The 24,240-nt window shown below is 38.4% G+C and overlaps 3 protein-coding genes across 3 annotated transcripts; 1 reads left to right on the top strand and 2 right to left on the bottom strand.

The window, feature by feature from the left end:
* Positions 1-4,931: 4,931 nt before the first annotated feature.
* Positions 4,932-5,894, top strand: LOC119254642 (olfactory receptor 51Q1-like). Its single transcript, XM_037521743.1, has one exon. The coding sequence runs from the start codon at positions 4,941-4,943 to the stop codon at positions 5,892-5,894; it is 954 nt and encodes a 317-aa protein (XP_037377640.1). The 5' UTR covers positions 4,932-4,940.
* A 6,886-nt stretch (positions 5,895-12,780) lies between these two features.
* On the bottom strand, positions 12,781-13,731 carry LOC119254641 (olfactory receptor 51G1-like). Its single transcript, XM_037521742.1, has one exon. It carries the CDS (start codon positions 13,729-13,731, stop codon positions 12,781-12,783), a length of 951 nt encoding a protein of 316 aa, XP_037377639.1.
* Positions 13,732-17,839: 4,108 nt separating this feature from the next.
* Positions 17,840-18,827, bottom strand: LOC119254640 (olfactory receptor 51I1). Its single transcript, XM_037521741.1, has one exon. It carries the CDS (start codon positions 18,785-18,787, stop codon positions 17,843-17,845), a length of 945 nt encoding a protein of 314 aa, XP_037377638.1. The 5' UTR covers positions 18,788-18,827; the 3' UTR covers positions 17,840-17,842.
* Positions 18,828-24,240: the final 5,413 nt, after the last annotated feature.

The raw sequence follows: 24,240 nt of genomic DNA, 5'->3' as shown, positions 1-24,240 counted from the left end.
TCTCTTACAAATTCTGTACCAATGGCTGACTCAGTTGATCACAGTGAAGGAACCACTCTGCTTCATAGAAACCCTGATCCAGAATTAGGACCCTCATGAATGGTTCAGCACCAGGTTCTCCACAATCTGGTGGTATGTGGTGCGGAAGAAGTCAGCTTTCTTTCCAACAGGAGTTGCTCTCCACAATAGGACCTAGTTTGAGCTCAGGGTGGGAGTGACCATGGGACAGATAACTATTTAAGACCAACTGAGCCTTCAGCAGCACTAACTATTGTTCTACCTAGGTGGGATTCTGACTTGGAGGCAATCAGTCATAATCCCACAAATGGTAAGCACTTATAGCAAATGTCAAGACCTGCATCAATTGTTTTCTCATATACAAATAACAAGAAAAGTAGAATTTGAAATTAAAAACAATATAATTACATTAACACTGCCAAGAATGAATTATTAAGGTATAAATCTAACAAAATATATTCAATATGTAGCTGAGAAAAAGTACAAAAGTTTGATGAGAAAGTCAAAGAACACAATAAATGAAGAGATATTCATGCTAGTTGATAAGATGACTGAATATTGTCAAGACATCAGTCTTATACAACTTGATCTATAGATAAATATTCCAGCAAATCATTTTTGGATATTGGCAATTGATTAAAAAGTTTATATGGAGGTACGGAAGACCCAGAAAAGCCACACAATGTTGAAGAGGAAAAAGACAGAATTGGATAATTGAAGTTACTTGACTGCTATAAAACTATGGTAATCAAGACAGTGTGGTGTTGGCAAAAAAATTTAAAAAGTATACAAAAAGTATACTGGATAGTTTTCATTGCTGAAAATAAAATCAGTGCAGCAGAATAGTGAGCCTAGATAGAGCCCTATGAATATAATCAAGTGATTTGATAAAGGGATAAAAATAAAACAAAGAGAGTCTTCGACAAATGGTGATGAAACAATTGGACATTCACATACAAAAACTTATAAAAATATTAATAGACTTATGCCCTTCACCAAAATTAACTCAAAATGGAACAGAGATTTAAATGTAAAATGCACTACTATAAAATTCCTAAAAAAAAAAAAAAAACAGATAATGTGTTTTTAAATACACCAATGACAAACCACTGAAAGAAAGAAATAAGTTGCACTTCATTAGATTAAAAACTTCTGCTCTGTGAAAGGCAAGAGAATCAGAAAACAATTCACAGTCTGAGAGAAAATATTTGCAAAAGTCACATCTGTTAAGAGATTTATCCAAAATATACAAAGAACTCATAAAATTCAACAGAAAGAAGAGTAAAAACAAATTTAAAATGTAAACAGTGCTGCAATAAACATAGGGGTACAGGTGTTATAACAATACAAAACACAAAAATCAAAAACAGAAAATTATAAATCAGAGACATCCTGCAGGGGAGGAGGAGGGAGAGGGATCAGAGGGAGGGAGAGAGGAGCACAGGAGACTGAGGTGATGGTGCACGGGTGCCTCCGGAAAGGAAATTCTATGGGGACTACATTTGATGGGGGGGGAAGCAATGTTTAAAAATGAACAGTGATGTCAAAAAAATAAGAATTTAAAATTAAAATTAAATAAAAATTAACAACTTATACATGCAAGGAGCACAGTGGTTATATTCTTTGGCTTTGGAATGCAACCAAACTAACATCAAATACTTGTTAGCCACATTTTTCAAATGCATGAGTTCCTAGAAAGTCATTTTACCTCATTAATCTCTGGTTTACATAAAAAGGGGAACATAACCCCTCCCTGCAGGGATCATTATTAGCACTAACTGAAAATGTGCATTTAGCATAAAACTGTCACAAGTAAGCATATTGCTATGCAGAGCAAAATATAACATCTACTGTAAATTGTAGTTTTTGAAAAGTAAACATGGTTGCATAATATTTGTTATTTTGGTGTCATAGTAGTTATAGAGTATGTACATATATACCATATTATAGAACACGCACATACACCAGATTTCATCCATTATAATGTTAATAAGAAAAATTTCTCAGCCAACACAAATGATGTTTTTGAGGAATCACTTTATTTACTTTTGTAATTAAAGTCACAGATTGCAAGAATTTTATATTACAAATAAAGTTAAGGAACTATTTTTAGTGTAAAGATTTATACTTATTGGGAGTGATTTCCTAGCTCTCTATTCCAAATGTTAATTCTATGGCTTAAATAAAGCATGTGACTGATTTAAGTGATAATTATGGTCAACATATTTTACAGAAATTATTATACATGTTTTGCCTCCATGAAGAAAGTACAACTGTTTCTGCCTTGTTATGCCCTTGTCTGCATAGTGTTTTGTTGTGGTTTTTTTTCATTTTTTATTTTTTATTTTTTAAATAAATTTTATTTTTATAGTCCCCATACAATTGCAACCCCCTTATTTTGACCCCAATCCCTCCCCTCCCAGCCCCCACCCCTCATAGACTGTCTCTTGTTCATAGTTGTTTGTTGATTTTGATATTTCTTTCTTATAGTTCTTCTTTTTCCTGGTCCCTTATTTAAGTGCAGCGATTGAGCGCTGGGCAGTGAAGCTGCCCGCAGCTTCTACAGCACCAGTTCTATCCCTGGCCACTGGGCAAGAGTCCCACATGGTGCGCAGACCTCTCCTGCCGTGCCCCCTGCAGTGCATTTCATCAGTCTGCATAGTGTTTTGTCATTAAAAAAAACACCAGGGCCTCCGTGGTGGGTGGCGGAAGGAGTTAAGACTCAACCTATGAAGCTATTTCGCAGCCACTGCAGCACAAGTTCAATCCCCAACCAGGGAGCAACCCACATGGTGCAGCAGACCTCTCCTGACTCACCCGCTGCTCCCCTCAGCAGTGTATTTCAGTCAGTCTGCTTGTTCTGTTTCCCACTCTGTCTCTGATGAATCCTCTCACCCCCACACCTCTGGCCTGCACCCAAGCTCATGTATGCATAAATAAATAAACCTTTAAAAAAACAAAAAAGCTCTGTCATTTAGGTGGTGGGCGTGATGTGGTAGCATACATCTGAAAAGTTGTGAACCTCTGTACTTATATACAGTGTTGTAAACCAATGTTACTTCAATAAAAAAATGACATATTTAAAAATAAATAAATTAAAAGACTTCTTCTGTTGGAAAGGTTAAAAACACCAGATATATGATTTAACCTTCTATTATTAAATTTTAAGACAAAAAAGTATTGAAGAACAGATTGTAGTATAAAGCACATTATGATGTTTCTGTCTCTGCAATGAGAGATTAATTAGTTTATATTTAAAGTGATTTTTTTTCATTTTATATTTTGTTGCAGTAACACTGCTTTATAACAATATAAATTCTAGGTATACATTATTATAAAAAATGTATATATAACAAAGTAAATTTACCACTAAAAGTCAAATTCTATTCACCATAGAAATGAATGAAAGATTTAAATCTTATAATGTTTTCTATATTACTGGTTAGTGATTTACATCTAATTAATCTATCCATTTGGAATTCAGTTTTGCATGAATGGTGAAGTCACCAAACAGCTAAGAGCTGAAAATCTCTCCCTTTCAATTCACTTTTGAGATAGCTTTGATCATTTACTTATTGTACGAATACAAAAGTGAGTGTTTCTGTTTTTCAGGAGATTTACTGCAAGGTAAATTCTCCTTGAATTGAGCGTACAGCATTCCTTTTACCTGCAGCTCTCCTGTCCCTTTTAATTCTGCCCCTTTCACACTTCTTATAAGAAAAAGGTTCTCAGAAATAATTTTTTTGAGAGACTATGCACTCCAAACATCAGGATGGAGTTCAAATCACATTCAACAAGCTGGAAGACAGGTCTTCACTGGGGCTTCCTGACTGTTGCTCTGTGAGGACACCAAGGGCAGCAATGCCTCTGACAAACAGCTGACTTTCTGAATTCCTGGTGGGATCCAGCTCTCAAGATGCCTCTTCATGTAATCCTCAGGGATTTTCCATATTCCCCATACTCCTGCCTAGAGATCTGCAAGAGTTTATAACATATTTACCCCACGAGCCTCACAGAGAACCACATGTCTCTGATAGTGAAGAGAGCACCATAGACAGGAGAACCCACAGGTAAGTCCCCTCTATGAATGAGAAAAAGTGAGGGGAGAAAAGAGAGGAGAAAAAAGAGGGGAGATGATTATGGTGAGAGGAGGTGAAGAATTAATACAGGTAATGAATGCACTTAGAGCAGCACCTGCATGGAGATTTTGACCAACACCTGTGATCATCCTCACCTGGCTGTACCCTCACTGCCCTCCTGGGCACCTGCACTTGTTTCCAGCCATGTTGATTTTGAATACATGGAAATCCACAGTGTCAGACCACTTCAACTAATGAGAATGAGAACAGATACAAATAAGGGCTCACATACAGTGAAAACAACCCTCGTGTATGATGAAATGAAATGGAGATAGAAAAAAAAAAAGGTAGTGATAAAATTTGGATCAAGAAAAACAGGTGAAAAACAGGTGAGAATGCTATTATAAAAGTCAATGAAAATTTGAAAAATGGTTGCAGGATTAACAAGGAATATAGCTAGATATTAGCCATCACATTTGCAGTTACAAGTTTATTTTAAGTAAGTCTCTGTGACAGTGGTATTACTGCAGGGAGTGGGATAGAAGGCAGATTTCAGGGCCTGAAGAATTGAATAGCAGTGGGAAAATAGAAGCAGATAAAATAATGCAAAATGTTGCCCATGAATTAATGTGTCAGTAGTGATCAAAGCATTTTGAGTGGTGAGTATTCTGCAGCGATTCTGGGGAAGTGAACCATGGAGTATGGGAACCGTCCTGTAGCTATACTCTACAAATTTGAACCTTATAGACAAAGTTTAGATCAAATGCAGTAAAGATGGTGGTTATTTCTGTTTCTGGTTCTCTCTAAACAAAGACCCTGAACTTGAAGTTACACACCTCTGTCATGTCCAAGGTGACTAACTCCACTCAAGATCCATTTTTCTTCCTCCTCACGGGCATCCCTGGGTTTGAGGCTTACCACATCTGGATCTCCATCCCTTTCTGCTGTCTCTACGCCATCTCCATCGTGGGCAACACCACCATTCTCACTGTGATCCGCATAGACCCTTCCCTCCACCAGCCCATGTACCTGTTTCTCTCCATGCTGGCCCTGACTGACCTGGGTCTCACCCTCACCACCCTGCCCACCGTCATGCAGATCCTCTGGTTCAATGTTCAAGAAATCAGCTTTGAAGCTTGCTTTGCACAGTTATTTTTCATGCACACCTTCTCCTTCATGGAATCTTCTGTTCTGCTGGCCATGTCCTTTGACCGCTATGTAGCCATCTGCCGACCCTTGCATTATGCCACCATCCTCACCAATGAAGTCATCGGCAGGATTGGGGTAGCCATCATTGTCCGCTGTGTTCTGGCTGTTCTTCCTCCCCTTTTCCTTCTCAAGCACCTGCCCTTCTGCCGCTCCCACCTTCTCTCTCACTCCTACTGCCTCCACCAGGATATGATTCGCCTGGCCTGTGCAGACATCCGGGTCAACAGCTGGTATGGGTTGGCTCTAATTTTGCTCATTACTGTTTTGGACCCTTTATTGATTTTGCTTTCCTATGCATTGATTCTGAGAAGTATCCTGGGAGTAGCCTCCATGGTAGAGAGACTCCGAACCCTCAATAACTGTTTGTCCCACATTCTGGCTGTTCTGGTCCTTTTTGTTCCTATGGTGGGAGTATCCATGACCCATCGTTTTGCCAAGCATGCCTCTCCTTTGGTTCACGTTATCATGGCCAATATCTACCTATTGGCACCTCCTGTGATGAACCCCATCATTTACAGTGTGAAGACTAAGCAGATCCGACAGGGAATTATCCGCCTACTTTCCCAAAGAAACATTCATTTAAGATGAGAGAATAGATTTGTTAATAATTCAGAAGTTAGAATTATTAATAAGAGAGTAGAATCAGAATTGGGAAGTGGAGTCTACAAAATAAAACTCCATCATATTTTAAAGCAGTATGATGTAGCCTTGGCTTCAAGCAAGAGATTTTTAGACTGGGTGGAACTAGCAGCAAATATGCTGTCCAAAATAAATATGAATCTGAGTCCAGTAAATTCCAGCTATTTTGTTAGTTACTAGAGTAGTTACCCGTTACTAGTAAGATGAGCTTCATTGAGTAAAATTCTATTTAAGTTTTGTCTCCCTTTCTGAACAGCCTTCTCTCCTGTGGATTTGGTAGAATAACTTTGAAGGAAACCCTTGGTTGTTACCCCTCTTGCCCCTCAGTCTCTTGGGCACCTTTATTGAGACATTCAGGTAAACTCTAGTGGGTAGGAGTGCTCTGATTTTCTCTTGCAAAACCGTGGTCAAACTTTGAGCGTGGATGGATACAGGCCAAGCTTCTCAGCCATTCTGGTTTAACTAATCAACACCCAGCTTGATTTCAGTCCAAACAAAAATAAGCACAATATCTAAAGATTATGATGGCTTAGTAAGATTTCCCACAGACAGGATAAGGGCCCTTCCTTGCTAGTATTCCTTAATACTTATAATGAAAACTTCAAGGTGGTCTACAAATAATATTTTGGGAATAGGAAGTCATTTGTCTAAACAGAACAGATTTTTTAAAAAACTTTTTAATGCTTTAATGTGACTAATTCCTAAGTGAAGATTCCCTTTGGCTTCATGGTATTTCATACTAAAATAATCTGGTGGATGGGATATGACCTTCATAATCAGATCATTTGTGAAAACCAGATAAACTCTCTTAGGATTATCAGCTTGAAAGGCAGCATAGTTTGGCTAATAACTTCTGATCATCGGGTTCATGGCGCAGGTGGTCGACATTAGGACTGATTTAGATTTGAATCAAGAGAGTCAGGGTTTTAATGGGATCATAGTGGAGGATTAGGAGTTGAAAGACAGCAAGTGGGGTAGGTTGGTCTTTCCCCTCTGATGTTCTTCTCCTCCCTCGCTTTCCCATTTTAAACTAGAGCCTAGAAGTTAGCATGTTTCTTCAGAGAACTATCGATTAGCTGGAGGAGGAAAATAAATTTCAGTCTCAGGGTAGGGACATTAGGACCAGGAAATCAAAATGTTAAAAATAAGTCAAAATAATAGGTGGGATATAGAGCAAATTAAACTTTTCATTCAATGGAAGAAACAGGCTTGAAAATCTCCCAAAAGAGCTTGAGACAAAAATAAATCCTGATATTATGCCAATTTTTGATGAGAAGCATATGATACCATTAGTAATCTCTTCGTGAAAGAATTTTATGGTCATAGATAATGATCTAGAAATAACAGTCAAAATTTAACTGGAAATCAGATGAAGATTAAATAAAAAAAAGTCTTTATTCCTTTTTTAATTTTTCTGGGTTTTTTTTTCCCTTAACAAAAGTAGTTTTTTTTCTTTGGGGGAAGGGGACTTTTTTCAGTGGAGTTTATGATTTAAGAAATGATATGAGGGCCTCCCCGGTGGCGCAGCGGTTGAGCGCTGGGTTGTGAAGCTGCCCGCGGCCTCTGCGGCGCCGGTTCGATCCCCGGCTGCTCCCCGGCCACCGGAGGAGGATCCCACATGGTGCGCAGACCTCTCCTGCCACCCGCTGCTCCCCTCAGCAGTGTACTTCAGCCCTTCTGCCTGCTCTGCTCCCCGCTCTGGCTCTGGTGAATTCTCTCACCCTCCCGCGCTTCTGACTGTACCCAGTGCATGTATAAACAAAACAAACAAATATAATAAATAAATAAATAAAAACATGCCTCTATAAAAAAAAAAAAAATGATATGATATGTTTATATATCAAAATATATTTGATTTTTGAAAACATTTTATTGATAAATATTCCTGCATATGTTATTCAGTGCCTGCAATATAAATAACTATACTAATCATATTTTATTATAGAAATTTGTTTCTATTTCATAAAATTTAGAAGGTTATGCTATTGACCCTTTTCAAGATACATTAAATAAGATTTATAAGAGGACATAAGAATGGTGATATAGAAAGGATTACACTAGTTCAAGTGGCAGATAGCCCATATCCTTACTATAGAAGAAAGGACCAAGCTCCAAGCTGAAGAATCTCTTTACAAAAAATGAGCAGAAGAAGAAAAGAGCCAGAAGCAACTTTTTTTCTTTTTGAAGCAAACGAAATATCCTTCAGTTGGAGAATAGACAAACCAATTCTGCTAAATCCAGAAATTTAAAATGGATGAGTTTATAGCTACACAAAGATATGGATGAATCTTAGTGCATATTGGTAAGTGAAAGAAGTTAGTGTGAAAACTCCTATGTATTATTCTATTTATATGGAATTCTGTAAAAGGCAAAACTATATAGAAAGCAAACTGAGCAGTGTTAACCAAAGATTGAGGGTGTGAGGTGCTGAGATGGTCAAGTATAGAGAACTTCTTCAAGTGGTGATATTCTGAAATACTGTGATGTACATACATGACAACATGAATTTGCCAAAACCCATAGTATTTTACAACACAGAGTGAACTTTAAACAATGATGTAAAAAATATACATACAAATATATATTTTTTTAAAAAATTAGGGCATTAGTGTATCCCAGGATGGAATGCAGAATGAGCCAAAAGAATATAGTTACAAACACACGAAAAAATCACAATGAATGAAAAGGGAAACAAGGTTTCTGACCTAGGCACTTTGGTAATGGGTGGCATCTGTAAGACCAAAAACAAAAGGAAGCATTAATATTGTACTGTAGTTGCTAAAGTAGCTTTTCATCAGAGTGCAGAGTGAGAACACTTGTGCAAACACTGTACTAATGTACAGGAACTGACAAAAAAAATGCCCAAAAATAGATGACTGGATCAAGAAGATGTGGTGCATATACACAATGGAATATTACTCAGCAATCAAAAAAGATAAACACATGCAGTTTGCAGTTACATGGATGGAGCTGGAAGGGATCATGCTCAGCAAAATAAGTCAGAAAGAAAAAGAAAAATACCAGATGATCTCACTCATAGCAGGAATCTAGAAAACCTAAATAAGGGACTAGGAAAAAGACTAATTAATACAAAGTAAAAATCAAAATCAACAAGCAACTATAAACCAAAGAGACACACTATGGGGGGGGGGCCAGGGAGAGGCAAGATTAGGGTCAAAATAAGGGGGGGGGGGTGCAATTGTATAGGAAATATAGCCAAAATGAAAATGCATACATTGTGCAAAAATGAAAATGATGTAAGAATTCTATAAAATAAAATATTTTTTTTAAAAAAGTAAATAGATGGCAGGTAGGAGAGCCAGGTTTCTCCATGCTAGACTGAGTGGTTAAAGAAAAGCTGAGGGGTGGGGGCGGGGGTTTGAATGTTCCATGAACACTAGTCAGAGGCAAACTATATATGAAGTTGCATTTAGTTTAATGTGGATTCAGATGGTTAAATACAGGACTATGTATAGATGTTTGTATATATGCAGGTTGGTCTACAGATGTATATTTCTTTGCTGTCTTAGCTGAGAGGCTCTAGAAGCAATGACAACCCAGTAGCAACCCAATCACATGCACTCACAAAACCTTATATATTTTTGAAGACTATTATAGCTTATCTGACAAATAAAATCAATATAGAAAATACTGAAACTAAAAAATTTTCAATGAGAAAATTAGCTCAAGACTGTGACACACTAAACTGTTATTATTCTACCATATTGCATACTTACATTAAGAAAAAAAACTGATTGAAACATCTTTTTAAATGCCACATTGTCTAACTTGTCTAATAATTCACCCTATCAAGAATAAAGTAAATTCGAGTTGAAAAATGTTAAAATAGTTTACAAGGGGCTTATGTCTTAATGTGAACAATATCTATTTGTATTTCTTTGCCTATCGACTTGGAAGCTGGGATTCCATTGTTTTAATATCACCACTTGAGTTTTTATATATGTGTGCATATACATGTATATATGTGTATATGTGTATATTTGTATGTATATTTATATTCACTTTGGCTTTATAAAAGATGTCATTGATGAGCATCTAATCTAGTGACCTTTAAACTATTGCATATTTACCAGGAGGAAATAGAAAACATTCCTGGAGTTGCCTGAGCACACCATAGATAGTTTTAAAGAAGTGAATTTTTAGATATTCAAAATCCATATGCATTTTTTGCTTAGTTTTGTCCAAAAACATACCTGGTTTTATTGTGTATGTCACACATTTTTTTTCATCTTCTTTACAACCTCATTTCTTTCACTTTACCCTCAAAATAATAATAAAACTCGTCTTGGACTTTTCCATGATCTATTAGCCCAATATGTAAAAATTTCTGAGAGCAAAGAAAGGGTTCTACTGGAAATTTGGAAAAATTTAATGCATCGAATGACAGGGATGGCTGTGTAAAATACTCTAAAACAAATGGTATCAATTTTATTGCTTTCAACAAAAGTAGAGAGAGATCAAAAGAATTATCATTAATTAGGTCATTAAAATATTTTTGATCATCTTATGATTTTTTCCATTTAAATCCAAAAGCATCAAAATAAAAGTAATTGGGCTATGACAAAACAATTTAGTATCACCTTCTTATTTATATTATCAAATTTACCAGTATTAACATTTATAGAAAGTGAATGGGAATGTAATTGTTGCTAAATTTTGTCTCATTCCATGAATAAATAATACTCATTTCAGATCCAAGAAAAAAAGCCTATGTAGCTCTTTGAAACGAATTTCCAATAAAATTTTATTTTTTTAAGATTTAGGTTTATACAAGACCTGGGGAACCTGGGGGCCATAGGCGTGGGTGGGTGAGAGGATTCACCAGAGACAGAGCGGGGAGCAGAACAGGAAGACAACCAAAAACACTGCTGAGGGGAACAGCAGGTGAGACAGAAGAGGTCTGCTGCACCATGTGGGTATCTCCGTAGCTGGCCATCGGGAATCAAACCCATGCTGCGGAGGCTGCAGATAGCTTCACAGCACTGCACTCAACCCACTGCACCACCAGGGAGGGCCCAAATTTTACTTTTAACATATCAAAATTAAAGTATGTTTATGTTTTCTTGGTCAACTATGTACTAATAAGTATTGGAAAATAATTCAGTACAGAATACATTCTTAAACAATTTTTATGTTCCATCAATTTTTAAACAACAAATTTAATTACATATACACATTTATGCTACAAATAATTATGACAGAGTGATCATCAAGTAGTTTCAAACTGAAGAATACATCCCATCATCAAAACTTTTTGGTGGGAATTAAATAACAATTTGAAGTCTACAAGGAACTAATGTAAAATGTCTATATGGTAAAGGATGTGTTCATGCATTTTTAAAGTCATGATGTCAGGTATCAAAAAAAATCAGCATTTAGATTCCATTTAGCATTTAAAGCTGTACTGTACCAACTTATTTTAAATTGACTATATTTATAATATATCCCAAAATGCATGCTTAACACTATGTAAACATGATAAAATTTTAGCTGTCAACTTGAAAATGCATGAAAAATTACATAGCTTTGTTACTGTGTTTAATTACTTAGAGAAAACATAAAACTTCAATGAGCAATGTTCTGAGTAGACTGAGTACTTCAAAAAAGTACTGGGGAAAGGTGACTAAGAGCACGATGAGGTATGGAAAAAAGACATATGGTGAAGAGAGCATTTTTATTGTAAGTGGAGTTCTTGAAGTGAAAGGTTCTGAAAACCTGAGAGGAGCTACTGATGAACCAGGACAGTCCTGTCATTCCCTCTCTGCCAACACCATGTTATTAGGTGGGAAGGTGGTCATTTCCATGTGGGCAAATATTTCCAGGGAACACTAGGCTGCCATAGGCAGAAGTGAGCAGTGTCAACTAGACCCAAGCTCACAGTACTGAAAGGGGTGGGGTCAGGGAACAGATTAAAAAGACACACACTGCATGACGCGTTGAGGTTAGTCAAGGCCAAAAGGAAGGGAACAGGGGAGCAAGGATATCCAGGCACAGTGATATTTGGGCCTGCGTGGTGGTGGATGTTTACCTAAAGAGAGTGCCTGAGATTCTCTCACAGCAGAATTTGAAGTCTTAGGGCATTGTGAGGTTGTCCAGATTTCATTTACAACTGAACTGGGGCCACATAGTCAGCTTCTCCAAATCCTTAGAATCTCTTGGTTAATAAATCCTGGGAGTTGAGATCATTGGATGCTGGGTTGTGGGGAGATTCTGCCTCCTTACATAGTAGTAGGGTGCTTCATAATTTATTCTAATTTATTGCATAGGCCAAGAGAATGGATTGTTTAAGCAATATTTGAGAGGGGAAGGGAGCACTCTTAATAATGATCCTGCAGAAAATAAGTATAAACCATGACTATCTGGAGCAAAGTAGCAAGTACACTTACTTTACTCAAAAGCATGTTCCTAAGATGATGATTGTGGGGGAAAGTCCTTAAATCCTGCTTAGATCATTAAAACAGAAATTTGCGTTATTTCAATTCAAATATCATTAAGCCTCAAGACTTTATCCTTAACGTGCTATTTTTAAATTTTTAATTTGGAGATTGAAAGGGAAAGAAAAAGGGAAATTCCTGATCTCTGCCCTGGAATGATCATATCTGTTGGAATTACATGCACATTCTGAGATACACATACACTGATAAGATGTGAGAAGGAATGGACAAACGATGCCTCCCAGATTTAAGCCTATGGTGAAGTTTTGAATTCCTCATTCCTATTACTCTTAAAAATGCCTGATACAGAGTTTTCCCCACAGCAGAAACACCATCAGAATTTATGCACTGATTCAAAGTACCTGCCCTGCTGGAGTGTTTCAGAGCAGTTCCTTCTTGCAGGAGAACAAGGTAGCAATTCCCTGTTGGATTGGCTTGGTCTTGACACTGTAGATAATAGGATTGAGCACAGGAGGCACAATGAGGTAGATGCTAGACATGAGTGTGTGGGCCAGGGGTGAAGCATGCTTGGCAGCACGATGCATCACAGACACACCAATCATAGGCACATAGTACACAAGCACTGCACAGATGTGAGACACACATGTGTTGAGGGCCTTCCGTCTTCCCTCTCCAGAAGCAATGCCCAGGACTGTGTAAAGAATCAGTATATAAGAGACCACAATGAGCAGTGAGTCCAACCCAAAGCTGGCCAGGACTATGGATAAGCCCAGGATGCTATTGAGCTTCGTATCAGCACAAGGCAGCTGGATCAGGTCTGAGTGGAGGCAATAGGAGTGGGAGAGAACGTTAGTGTGGCAATAGGGTAGTTGCCTCAAAAGAATTGGAAGTGGGGCCATGAATAGCACGCTCTTCAGTGTGATGCTCAGACCCATGGAGATTATACGTGGCAAGGTCAGGATGGCTGTATAGCGCAGTGGATTGTAGATGGCTACAAAGCGGTCATAACTCATGGCCAGCAGGACCCCTGACTCCATGCAGGAGAAGGTATGAATGAAAAACATCTGAGCCAGGCAGCCATCAAAGTTAATCTGACGGAAATCAAACCAAAGAATGCCCATGACCGTGGGCAGTGTGGACACGGAGACACCCACCTCAGTGATAGCCAGCATGGACAGGAACAGGTACATGGGCTCATGCAGGGCAGAGTCTGCCTTCACAGCCGCCATGATTAGACTGTTGCCCACAGTGGCCACAATGTACATGGTTAAAAAGGGGATGGAAAGCCAGCCATGTAGGGCCTCCAGTCCTGGAATGCCAGTCAGGAAGACAGATTGAAAGTCAAAGCTGTCATTGCTCTCAGCTCCCATGTCACCAATGATGAAGAACAGTCTTCACCTGCTGGTTAAAAAAAAAAAAAAAATGAAGTTAACTCCCATCTATAGGGTCTACTGTCTAAGTAGCTTACCTCAAATGCTGTGATCTTGAGCAGGTAACTTAATCTTTTCAGCCCATGGTGTGTTCATTTGGAAATCAGGGCTGAAAATACACTTGCTTCATAAGGTTGTTATAAATATAAACAAGGTATTATTTGACAAGTGAAACGTTGAATAAATATCCACTGCTTTATACTTAAGGGGTCACTAAAACCCAGAGAGGAAAAATGGTTTATATATCAAAATCTTAAGAATCAATTTCTGCAGTGTCTAGGTTATAGCTTAGATTCACAGACTCTTTCTGTACCAGTCATTTCATTCCATTGTGGAGACGAGAATAAACCTCAGTGTAATCTAGGATGGAATCGTAAGAAAGATTTTTGGCTCTACCAATGTGTCAGATAAATGATAAAAAAATATGCAAATACACACAGGCATCAAGAAAGACAGTCAAAGATACAGAGATACAGTGAAAGAAAGTGAGAAAAATACACAGAGTTACCAACAGAATTATATTTAGGAACTTAATTTTTATGCACCTATCTAGAAGATACAAATAAATTCAAACTCACCTGAGGAAACTTTGTGAAGTGACTGGTCAGGACTCACAATGGCTTCAGAAAGGACCTCAGGAAGCACTAGCCAGGAGCGGATAGAGACTTTATGTCTTTCAGTGACAGTTCCCAAAAGCAAGGGCCTCTGGTGTACTTGTTTGCCTGAGTGTGAAGCTGATGAGGGGGGAAGGAAGGAGATTAGATCTACCTTGGGAACAGAAAGAAAAGGAAAAACACTTCCTCTAGAGATTTTGTTCTCGCTCCATAAATAGAATAAAGAAGTTGCTATCATTCCTTCCTTGTGATGAAGAGGAAGATGGAAAAAAATTCCTCCATGCTCTTTTGCAATCCTCTGCTCCAATCATCCAGTCTCAAAACTGGAGTTCTGAGTTCATAACCCAGTGTCTAGATCCCCAAATTCTGGGTTTAAAATCCATCTCCTAGGCATAATCTAAAGTTTATGTTCCAATGGATAAATTTTAGAAGGTAGAATCCAGAGAACACAGCTTTAAACCCAGAATCAGGCCCAGGATTTAAGCAATACAACCATGGCTACCTCCATTCATTTACCGTTACTATTCCCCACCTAATCCTATCATCCCCCTCCCACACCCCACTCTATCAAGTTCAAGATCTTCTCCAGAAGAACCATCCCAGAGTAATGGAAAAGCATGGGATTCACATCACACAGATTTATATTTGAGTCCTAGCTTTGCCATCCACCATCTTCATGATTTAGATTAGCATTCCTTCAACTTCCAACCTGATATGTAAAGAGAATAGTACCTATCTACTGGAGGTGGAGTCAGACAATATGAAGAAAGTGACATATTTAATGTGATTATATCGTAAGTGGTAATTATCCCCATCATAAATTCTGGCACAGGTCCTAATTTTAGATCTCCCAAAAGAATTACTTTCCCAATACCTTCCTTTTCCTTTAAGTATTTTATTTTACCTCTGTCTTGTTTCAGTTTCAAGTAGAGTGGGGGTATATTGAGGAGAGGAATAAAAGGCAAGCTCTGTCCTTTTTCTAGGAAGCAGTAGGATAGATGAGGGAAAGCAAACAGAAGATAGACATAGAGAAAATTTTACTTTCTCCATGAAGAAATTTGAAATATTTCAGAGGCAGTTTATGAATTCTTTCTGCTTGCAATTATTTTTTATATATTTTTTTATTTTTTACATCATTGTTCATTTTTAAACAATATTTGCTTCCCCTCACCCCCTCAGGTATAGTCCCCATAGAGTTTCCTTCCCCAATGCACCTGTGCACCATCACCGCAGTCCCCTGTGCTCCTCCCTCCCTCCCTCTGATCCCTCCTCCTCCTCCCCTGCAGGATGTCTCTGATTTATAATTGTCCATTTTTGCTTTGTTGTGTTTTGTGCTGTTATTTTTTATTTTACACTGATGTCTTATTGGGTTCTCCTATATTCCTGCTATAAGTGAAACCATCCAATATTTTTTTTCCTTCTGGCTTATTTCACTGAGCATAATGCCTCTAGTTCCATCCACATTGCTGCGAATGGCATGAGTTTATCTTTTTGATTGCTGAATAATATTCCATTGTGAATATATGCCACATCTTCTTGATCCAGTCATCTGTTTTTGGGCATTTGGGTTGTTTCCAAGTTTTACCTATTGTGAATAGTGCTGCAATAAACATAGGGGTACAAGTGCTCTTTTGAATCAATGTTTGTGTCCTTTGGGTAGATCCCTAGGAGTGGAATTGCCAGGTCGTATGGTAGCTCCATTTTCAGTAGACTGAGGAATCTCCAGACAGCTTTCCACTGTTTGCACTCCCACTAGCAATGTAAGAAAGTTCCTTTTCCACCACATCCTCGCTAACATTAGTTGTTGCTTGTTTTATATACATATATATATATATATATATATATGTGCCATTCTTACTGATGTAAGGTGGTATCTCAATGTGGTTTTAATTTGCATTTCCCTGATGATAAGGGATGTTGAACATTTTTTTCATATGCCTATTGGCAATCTGCATTTCCTCTTTGGAAAAATGTCTTTTAAGTTCTTCTGCCAATTTCTTGACTGGATTGTTTATTTTGTTTTTGTTGAGTCCTGTGAGTTCTTTCTATATCTTTGTGATCAGTCCCTTATCAGTTGACTGGAGTGCAAAGATTTTTTTCCCAATCAGTGGGGTGCCTTTCTGTTTTGGTTAATGTCTCTTTGGCTGTAATGTCTCTTTGCCCTTTGTTGTCAGGCTGTGCTGTCTGGAAAGACTAGTAATTTCTGGTTATATAAGCAGGGAATCATCAAATCATCAGCTTTAAAAAATCACCCACAGTCTGACTCAGACAATCTCTCAAGATCTTTTTCCCCAAGAGGGTCAATGTGAAGCCCACCGTTTGTCTAAAGGAAGCTATCTGCAATTCTCCCACTATGCTAGACTAATATTCTAAATTAAAGGTTCTCATGTATCAGAATTATTAAATTCTGGAGTTTTACCGCTGCCTTTCCTGCCTCTCCTAAAACTCTTGGCAGAACTTTAAACTCTTGGAGAACTTACTAAAACTTAATCCCCTAGTGTTCCAGCTTAGGAAAACTGAGGAAGGGTCTGAGAATTTGCACGCTTCACAGGATTCCAAGCAGTACAGTTGCTGCTGGTTTGGGAGTCACCTTTTGAGAGCCACTGTTCTAGATTCTTGTTATCCATGAGTCATAATGTTTTTGTTACAAATCAGGCTGGCAGCTGTTAGAATAGAAAACATTGTGTTTCTCAAGCTTTAATCATTAAGAGCAATTCTAATTGAGAAGGTCTTGTGTTGGTGCCTAAGATTTTATCTTTCTAGTGAGCATAGATACAGCAATGTTATTGCTCACTAGAACATACTTAGGGTTAGTGAGATTCTAAACCTTGTTGTCTAACTATTTCTCAAGTGGTTACTTACATCAATATCATAACCTTCCCTTTATAACCCCATGTCAAGCACTGTAACCTCTCTCATCCTTCATAACCTACTTCTCACACACACACACACACACACACACACACACAACACTTATCCTGATTGCCACAAAATAAATAGGTCTATATATCATATGAAGCACCAAGCCTCCACAGGGATGTTATTTGCCTGTAGTGTTTATGTCATTTCCGTCACTCTTAATGGTAGTGGAATTATTTGTGTTCAAGTTTATGAGCTCCACACAACTTCAATTATTCCCATATATAGTAAACATTTTTCAGAATATCTGCTATTCTCCATTCAATATTTTCCCCTTTTCTGCCTCTTTCTTTAATCATCAGTATGTTATACTTACCATTATAACTTGTAAAGAGACTTTTACACAATAAATGTTCAATACATATTTGTGGATTTAATTGAGTCAGATATTCTTTTATTAGTTCTACATACACAACTGTCAAGATCCCAGACTCTTCTCTTCCTTGTTTTAAGTTTCCAAAAGTCAGCAAGTCCCAGTATTTTCTGCAGCAGAGTGTTCTCACAGTCAACAGCCTTCCTCAGTTCTGGGTTTTATAAAAGACCTTGAGGATCCCTCTGCGTATCTCCTTTGTCTTCACACTGTAGATTATAGGGTTGAGCATTGGGGGTACAAATAGGTAGACATTGGACATCATGACATGAACAACTGCTGGGGCACTTTTCCAGAAACGGTGGATCATGGACACAGCAATTATAGGCACATAGAAGACCAGCACTGCACAGATGTGTGACATGCAGGTGTTGAGTGCCTTGAGTCGCTGCTCCTGAGATGCAATAGCTAACACAGCTTTGAGGATCAACACATAGGAAAGTAAGATAAAAGTTGAGTCTATGCCGTAGGTGAAGATGACCACAAAGAGCCCATAGATGTTGTTAACACGCACATCTCCACATGCCACTTTCATGAGATCTGGATGGAGGCAGTATGAGTGATGCAAAACGTTCCCCTTGCAGAAAGGCAGTCGTTTCACCAGAAAGGGGAAAGGGAAGAGAGTGGTAAAACTCTTGGCAAGGATGCCCAATCCCATAGCCAAGATGCGGCTATTGGTGAGCACAGTTGCATAGTGTAGTGGGTCACAAATAGCCACAAAACGGTCGAAGCTCATGGCCAGCAATATACCTGATTCCATGAAAGAGAAAGTGTGGATGAAGAACATCTGAACCAAGCAGGCATCAAAGCCAACATGGCGGTAGTTGAAGCAGAAGGTCGCAAGCACTGTGGGCAGTGTAGAGAAGGACACCCCCAAATCATTGAGAGAAAGCATAGAGAGGAAGTAGTACATGGGCTGGTGCAGAGCAGGCTCCCGAATCACCACCGTGATGATGCTGAGGTTGCCTATGATGGAGATCAGGTAGAGGATGCAGAAAAACAGAGCAATCCAGGCTTGACCTGTCTGCATCCCAGGAATGCCTGTCAGCTGGAGAGTGGCTGGCTGGAAGGGGGTGCCATTGAGGCCCAGCATGGCCGGAAGGTGGGAGAATACAGAGTGGGAATGAGCCCAAGAGGGTTGGGGGAGTTCTTCACTGTCTTTCAGACATCCTGTCTCCAACACAAAAGGTCAGAGATTGAAAGTGTTTGTCTGTGTTCCTGCTTTACTTATTAAACTATGAGCTATTTGAGGATAACTACTGGGTTTTGCTCATTTCTGTATCACCAGTGCCCACTAACCTGTCTAGACCACACAGAAACTACTTAAAGGTAGAATAATCAGGTGAGTATCCATACATGACAAGGTAACAGAGTAGGCGATAACATGGACAAAGTCCCCTAATTCTGCCTTTATTTTTTTAAAAAGATTTACTTATATATGCATACAAAAACTGGGATATAGGCCAGAGGTATGGGTGGTGAAAGGATTCACCAGAGACAGAGTGGGAAACAGGACAGGCAGATTGACTGAAATAAACTGCTGAGGAGAACAGTGGGTGAGACAGGAGAGGTCTGGTGTGCCATGTGGGTAGGTCCCTGGCCGGGGATCAAACTCGCTGCAGTGGCTGCAGATAGCCTCATAGCGCTGCATCTTAACCCCTTGTGCCACCAGGGAGGCCCCTAATTCTGACTTTAAACTATGATCCTTTCACTTCCCCCATCTCACAACAGAAGCCATATTCTAGAAATTGTATGGAAACTAGAAATAACAAAATAAGGAAAAGGAACACCACCTATAGCTTTAGGAACCCTTTGCTAGATGGCATAGATAAAACTTCTACAGCTATGAAAAGGCTTTAATAACCTTTACTCAGACTTCACCTCAACCTCCAAATCCCATGGGTATCCCTAAAGTTGCCATCACCATAAACTGTTTCACCTCTGAAATCCTCAATTCCAGTATTTTTACCTTCTGACCACATCCTTCTGCTTCCCAGTTCTCTTACTTTATCCAGCCCATGCACTTGCTCCCAGAGTCTCAATAATTCTCCCATTTTATTATGATCTATTTGTTTACTAACGCTTCCTTCCTCACCCTTTCCCTGACCTACTCTCTTACTAGGACTCATATCTCCACTTTTTCTTTTACTCTCTTTTACATTGCATGGTAAACTCCATCCTTTGACCAGCTCCATAATCAACCTGGGTATACAGCTGGATTAAATCAAAGAAGTAAGTTGTATTAGAAGAGACAAGAGACTGAGTACTTACCAATACCTAAATTTATACTAATTAACACTTTTACCTGTTCTTACCCCTGGTTTCTGAGAAAGAGATGCCTCCCCTTCTCCAAGGTGAGGACTTTCATCATCAAGATTCAACCTTTTGCCATCTCCTCTTCCATTAGTCCATTGTACTGTATTCTAGCCTCGCCCCTTCAGGTAGTAACCAGGTGCAAAACCATCCTGTCATTAAAATACAGCTTTTCCTCTCTGGCTGCTACTCTGTTAGCCTTTCCAATTCTTAGTCAAACTTTTTGAAACACTGTCTCTGGACGCTCCCCCATCAATTCTGAGATACTAAAAGTCAGCAGTTCATTCTTCTAGATCTTGCCTTTTATAGCTCATCGAGTTGCTATGACTAGTACCCAGTCACTTCCCCTCCCAACCAAAACTAATGTGTTTATGGTAACCAGTAACCTCCTTGTCACACAATCTAATGAAAACATTCTCTCTCACAACATATTTGATCTTCCTCCAAGAGGTAACACTTCATCATTTTAGAAGTGCTCTCTTCTTCCAGAGATATCATTTCTCTCCAGTTTTTCCCCTTCCTTGATTTTTCCTTTACCTTCTTTTTTTTTTTTTTTTTTTTTTTTTTTTTTTTTTTTTTTTTACCTTCTTAACTGCATCTTCTCTCTTTGTTCTTTAAATTGCATCAGCCTGAGCCTCCCCTGGTGGCGCAGGCAGTTGAGCGCAGCACTATGAAGCTGTCCGCAGCCTCTGCAGCAACAGTTGGATCCCGGCCTGCCGGCGAGGGTCCCACATGGCACAGCAGACCTCTCCTGCCCGCTGCTCCCCTCAGCAGTGTATTTCGTCAGTCTGCCTGTTCTGTTCCCTGCTCTGGCTCTGGGGAATCCTCACACCCTCCCGCGCATCTAGCCTGTACCCTGGTTCTTGTAAGGATAAATAAATAAATCTTTAAAAAAAATAAATAAATTGCATCAGCCTAACTCTAGGAAAATTTAGCAATGGTCAGAATGCTATAAATTGAAAAAAAAAAAACCATATTATCAACTGTCTCAGACTATCCAAAATATCTCTGTAACTATATTTCCAGGGTACCAGATTTCTCAAAATTAAAGCTCCATCCTGGAATTTAGGCATAATGGTACCATTATTCCTTTGGCGTTTTTGAGAGTTTCCATCCTCTTCATAGCCTTATTAGTAAGCAGAGTGAAATTAGGTAAAGACAAGAGACTGGAGAATGCTCAGTCATAATCCTGAATTTATATGGGCTAGAGAAGGAATTGATCTATTCCTTTGGTTTCGTTCCCTTCCAACTGAGAATTCAAAGGAACACTTCACTCAAAAGTTTCACCTCTAAACTTTTATCTTCCTTCCAATCCAGGTTTCAATTCAATGTCTCCAAGAAGGTGACTTTGATCCAACCTGTGCAAATATGCTTTCTAAATCATCTTAATTATAAGAGCATGTCTAGTACCCCCCCCACACACACATACACACGTATACACACACAAATGCAAAGTTCCACAACAGCACTAACAGACCTGCAGTAATATCCCCACCAATTAGATTCCCATGACAGACTCAATACTGAAAACCCATATAGGTCAGATAACACATTGTCAAATGACTTCGGTTCATTTGATTCTGTGATTTTTTTTTTTTCTCCAGCTGTACACTCAAGGTTCAGGTATAGAAGACAATGATTCAAATTGCAGGGTGAAATTATAGAATACTCTCAAGACAAAATCTGAATTTAATGACTCAACTTTTTAACCTAAGGTTTGGTATTAGGACTTTGATTCAGAAGAAAACTGGGCATTGGGCCTATGATCCTGAGCTTTGAAAGAAAATAGATTTGGTTCATGTTTGGAGGGGAAATATAAGGACTCAGGTCAACCTGGGGTTGCAGTAAGAGTGCTAAAGTTTAGAACAAGTTTAGAACAAGATAAGGAGCTCAGATGGGCAAATGAAGGAGGGGACACTCACTGGGTGATGCAGTTTCTGTTTCCTGTAGCTGGATGCACTGGTTTATGGGTCCAGTCAACAGAGTAGCATCAACTCACTCTCTTATGACTCACAAATTTATGAATACCCCAAAATCCCTAGGCTCATTTGTTTGTGGTCAGAGAAAGGAAGATGGAAATAATGAAGGGGGTGGGATCAGTGAGCAGTGAGCTGGGTCATAGGAGAATTGCTCTCAGGAGAATACCAGTTTTGGCACCATCACCCCTGATGGCATCATCCTACCTATCATTATACCATTTCTTCCTTGATCAGGGAATGCAAACCCATGAATGCATACAATCTTATGCAGTCATATTCATCCTGAGGCCCCTACACACATTCTGTTACTTATTTACTAGCATAGCTCCTCTTTCAGATGCACACAAATACAACCAGATAAACATAAATATGCTCATATAACTATCTAGACACTAATCGCATATTTTGACACATCAAATGCACATTATAATGTGTGTACTCTTACACTGATTATAGTGACTAATATATATTATAGAAATAATTTTAGAGAGAGATTCATATCATAATTGAAGAAACAAGTATATATATTTCAAATATAATCCCATGCTCACCTGCCCAAAAGTATTTCAAACATATACCCACATTCTTATTAACAAATCAACAAAAGAAGTACAACAAATTCTTTTCACAGATTCATATATGGAACTTAGATGCATTGCAGGGTTTTTGGGTTTTTTTTTTTGTACAATGCATGTCAGCATCTACATAATATGCTTCTTATTTAAGTATTCCTTTAGTCCACCATGAAAAATGGCCCCAAAGTTGCAAATTTAGGTAAAATTTCCAATAAGACCAAAATAAAAATGTTTTTTTGTATATTATTTTGTTCCAGGTATTATTCTCATAGTCATTTTTATGCAGAGAAATAGACACCAGACCTATTCTTATAAAGATAGTTCAAGCAAATACACTTCAAGATGCTACCTAGACACATAAACATACTACAGGACAAAGTCAATATATGCATCAGATTGTTTCTAATGTGCATGTAAAATCTGTGCATGACATGTTTGGAATAAATAAATAAATAACTTTATAAAATAAATAAATAAAAACTACAAAAATTCAATTAATATATGAAAAATTAAGTGCTTAGAGGGAACTATATTGATGATATAACTTACTTTGAAAGCATCAATAAGGTAAAAAGGTAGAGTAATTAAAAAGAATAGAATCATAGGTGGCTATATAAGAAAGAGGCATAATAAGATACTAATGACATAATACAGGTGGCAGAACCTCTTTTACCATGACCTTTAAAGACCTCAGAACAAGCCCAAAATGTCCCTGCCACACCCACTTAAAGTAATAAATACCAGTTACAGGGGCATCTTGTCTGACCCTTGCATCATCCCACCACCACTTAAACAATCAGTGCCTACTACCCCAAAGTCTGAGTCACCAGCCCCATAGCACACTTCCTCCAAGCACGTGATTTAACACTTCCAAACTCCTATCTTTGTCTCTCTTGCCATAAAATTAGAAGCTACATCCTCAATTTGCTACCTCCAATGACATCTTTATATTCCCTTTGTTTCTTGCGCTAATACGTTTATACTCTCTAATACTTAGCTGACAATTTGTTATATTAATTTTTCTCAAAGGAGCTGGTATGGTTCTTATACTTGAGCCTGTTCCCCGGGCTATGTTGTGACTATTACATATGCACTCAGCAGAAAGTCACTAAATACTTCTTTCCAAATACTATGTTAGAAGCTGGAAATGTGATGACCAAGACCAATGGGATCCCTGTCTGGGAGAATTTTTTTTTAATTTTTTTATTTTTTCCATCATTGTTCATTTTTAAAGAATATTTCCTCCCCTTACCCCCTCAGGTATAGTCCCCATAGAGTTTCCTTCCCCAGTGCACCAGAGCACCATCACCTCAGTCCCCCATGCTCCTCTCTCCCTCCCTCTGATCCCTCTCCCTCCTCCTCCCCTGCAGGATGTCTCTGATTTATAATTGTCTGTTTTTGCTTTGTTGTGTTTTGTACTGTTATTATCTTTTTCACTGATGTCTTATTTGATTCCCCTATATTCCTGCTATAAGTGAAATCATCTGATATTTTTCTTTTACCTTCTGACTTATTTCACTGAGCGTAATTCCTCTAGCTCCATCCACATTGCTAAGAATGGTTTATCTTTCTTGATTGCTGAATAATATTCCATTGTGTATATGTACCACATCTTCTTGATCCAGTCATCTATTTGGGGGCATTTGAGTTGTTTCCAGGTTTTACCTATTGTAAATAGT

Source organism: Talpa occidentalis, unplaced genomic scaffold (genome assembly GCF_014898055.3).
Source record: "Talpa occidentalis isolate TD23 unplaced genomic scaffold, MPIMG_talOcc4v2.1 talOcc4.3, whole genome shotgun sequence".
Classification (NCBI taxonomy): Eukaryota; Metazoa; Chordata; class Mammalia; order Eulipotyphla; family Talpidae; genus Talpa; species Talpa occidentalis.
The sequence above is the reverse complement of the archived record's forward strand: the minus strand, read 5'-3'. Positions and strand labels throughout refer to the sequence as shown.

What these genes read in the sequence shown, in the direction of transcription:
- LOC119254642 (XM_037521743.1), top strand. Translation starts at nt 4,941, where the DNA reads ATGTCCAAGGTGACTAACTCCACTCAAGATCCATTTTTCTTCCTCCTC.
- LOC119254641 (XM_037521742.1), bottom strand. Translation starts at nt 13,731, where the DNA reads ATGGGAGCTGAGAGCAATGACAGCTTTGACTTTCAATCTGTCTTCCTG.
- LOC119254640 (XM_037521741.1), bottom strand. Translation starts at nt 18,787, where the DNA reads ATGCTGGGCCTCAATGGCACCCCCTTCCAGCCAGCCACTCTCCAGCTG.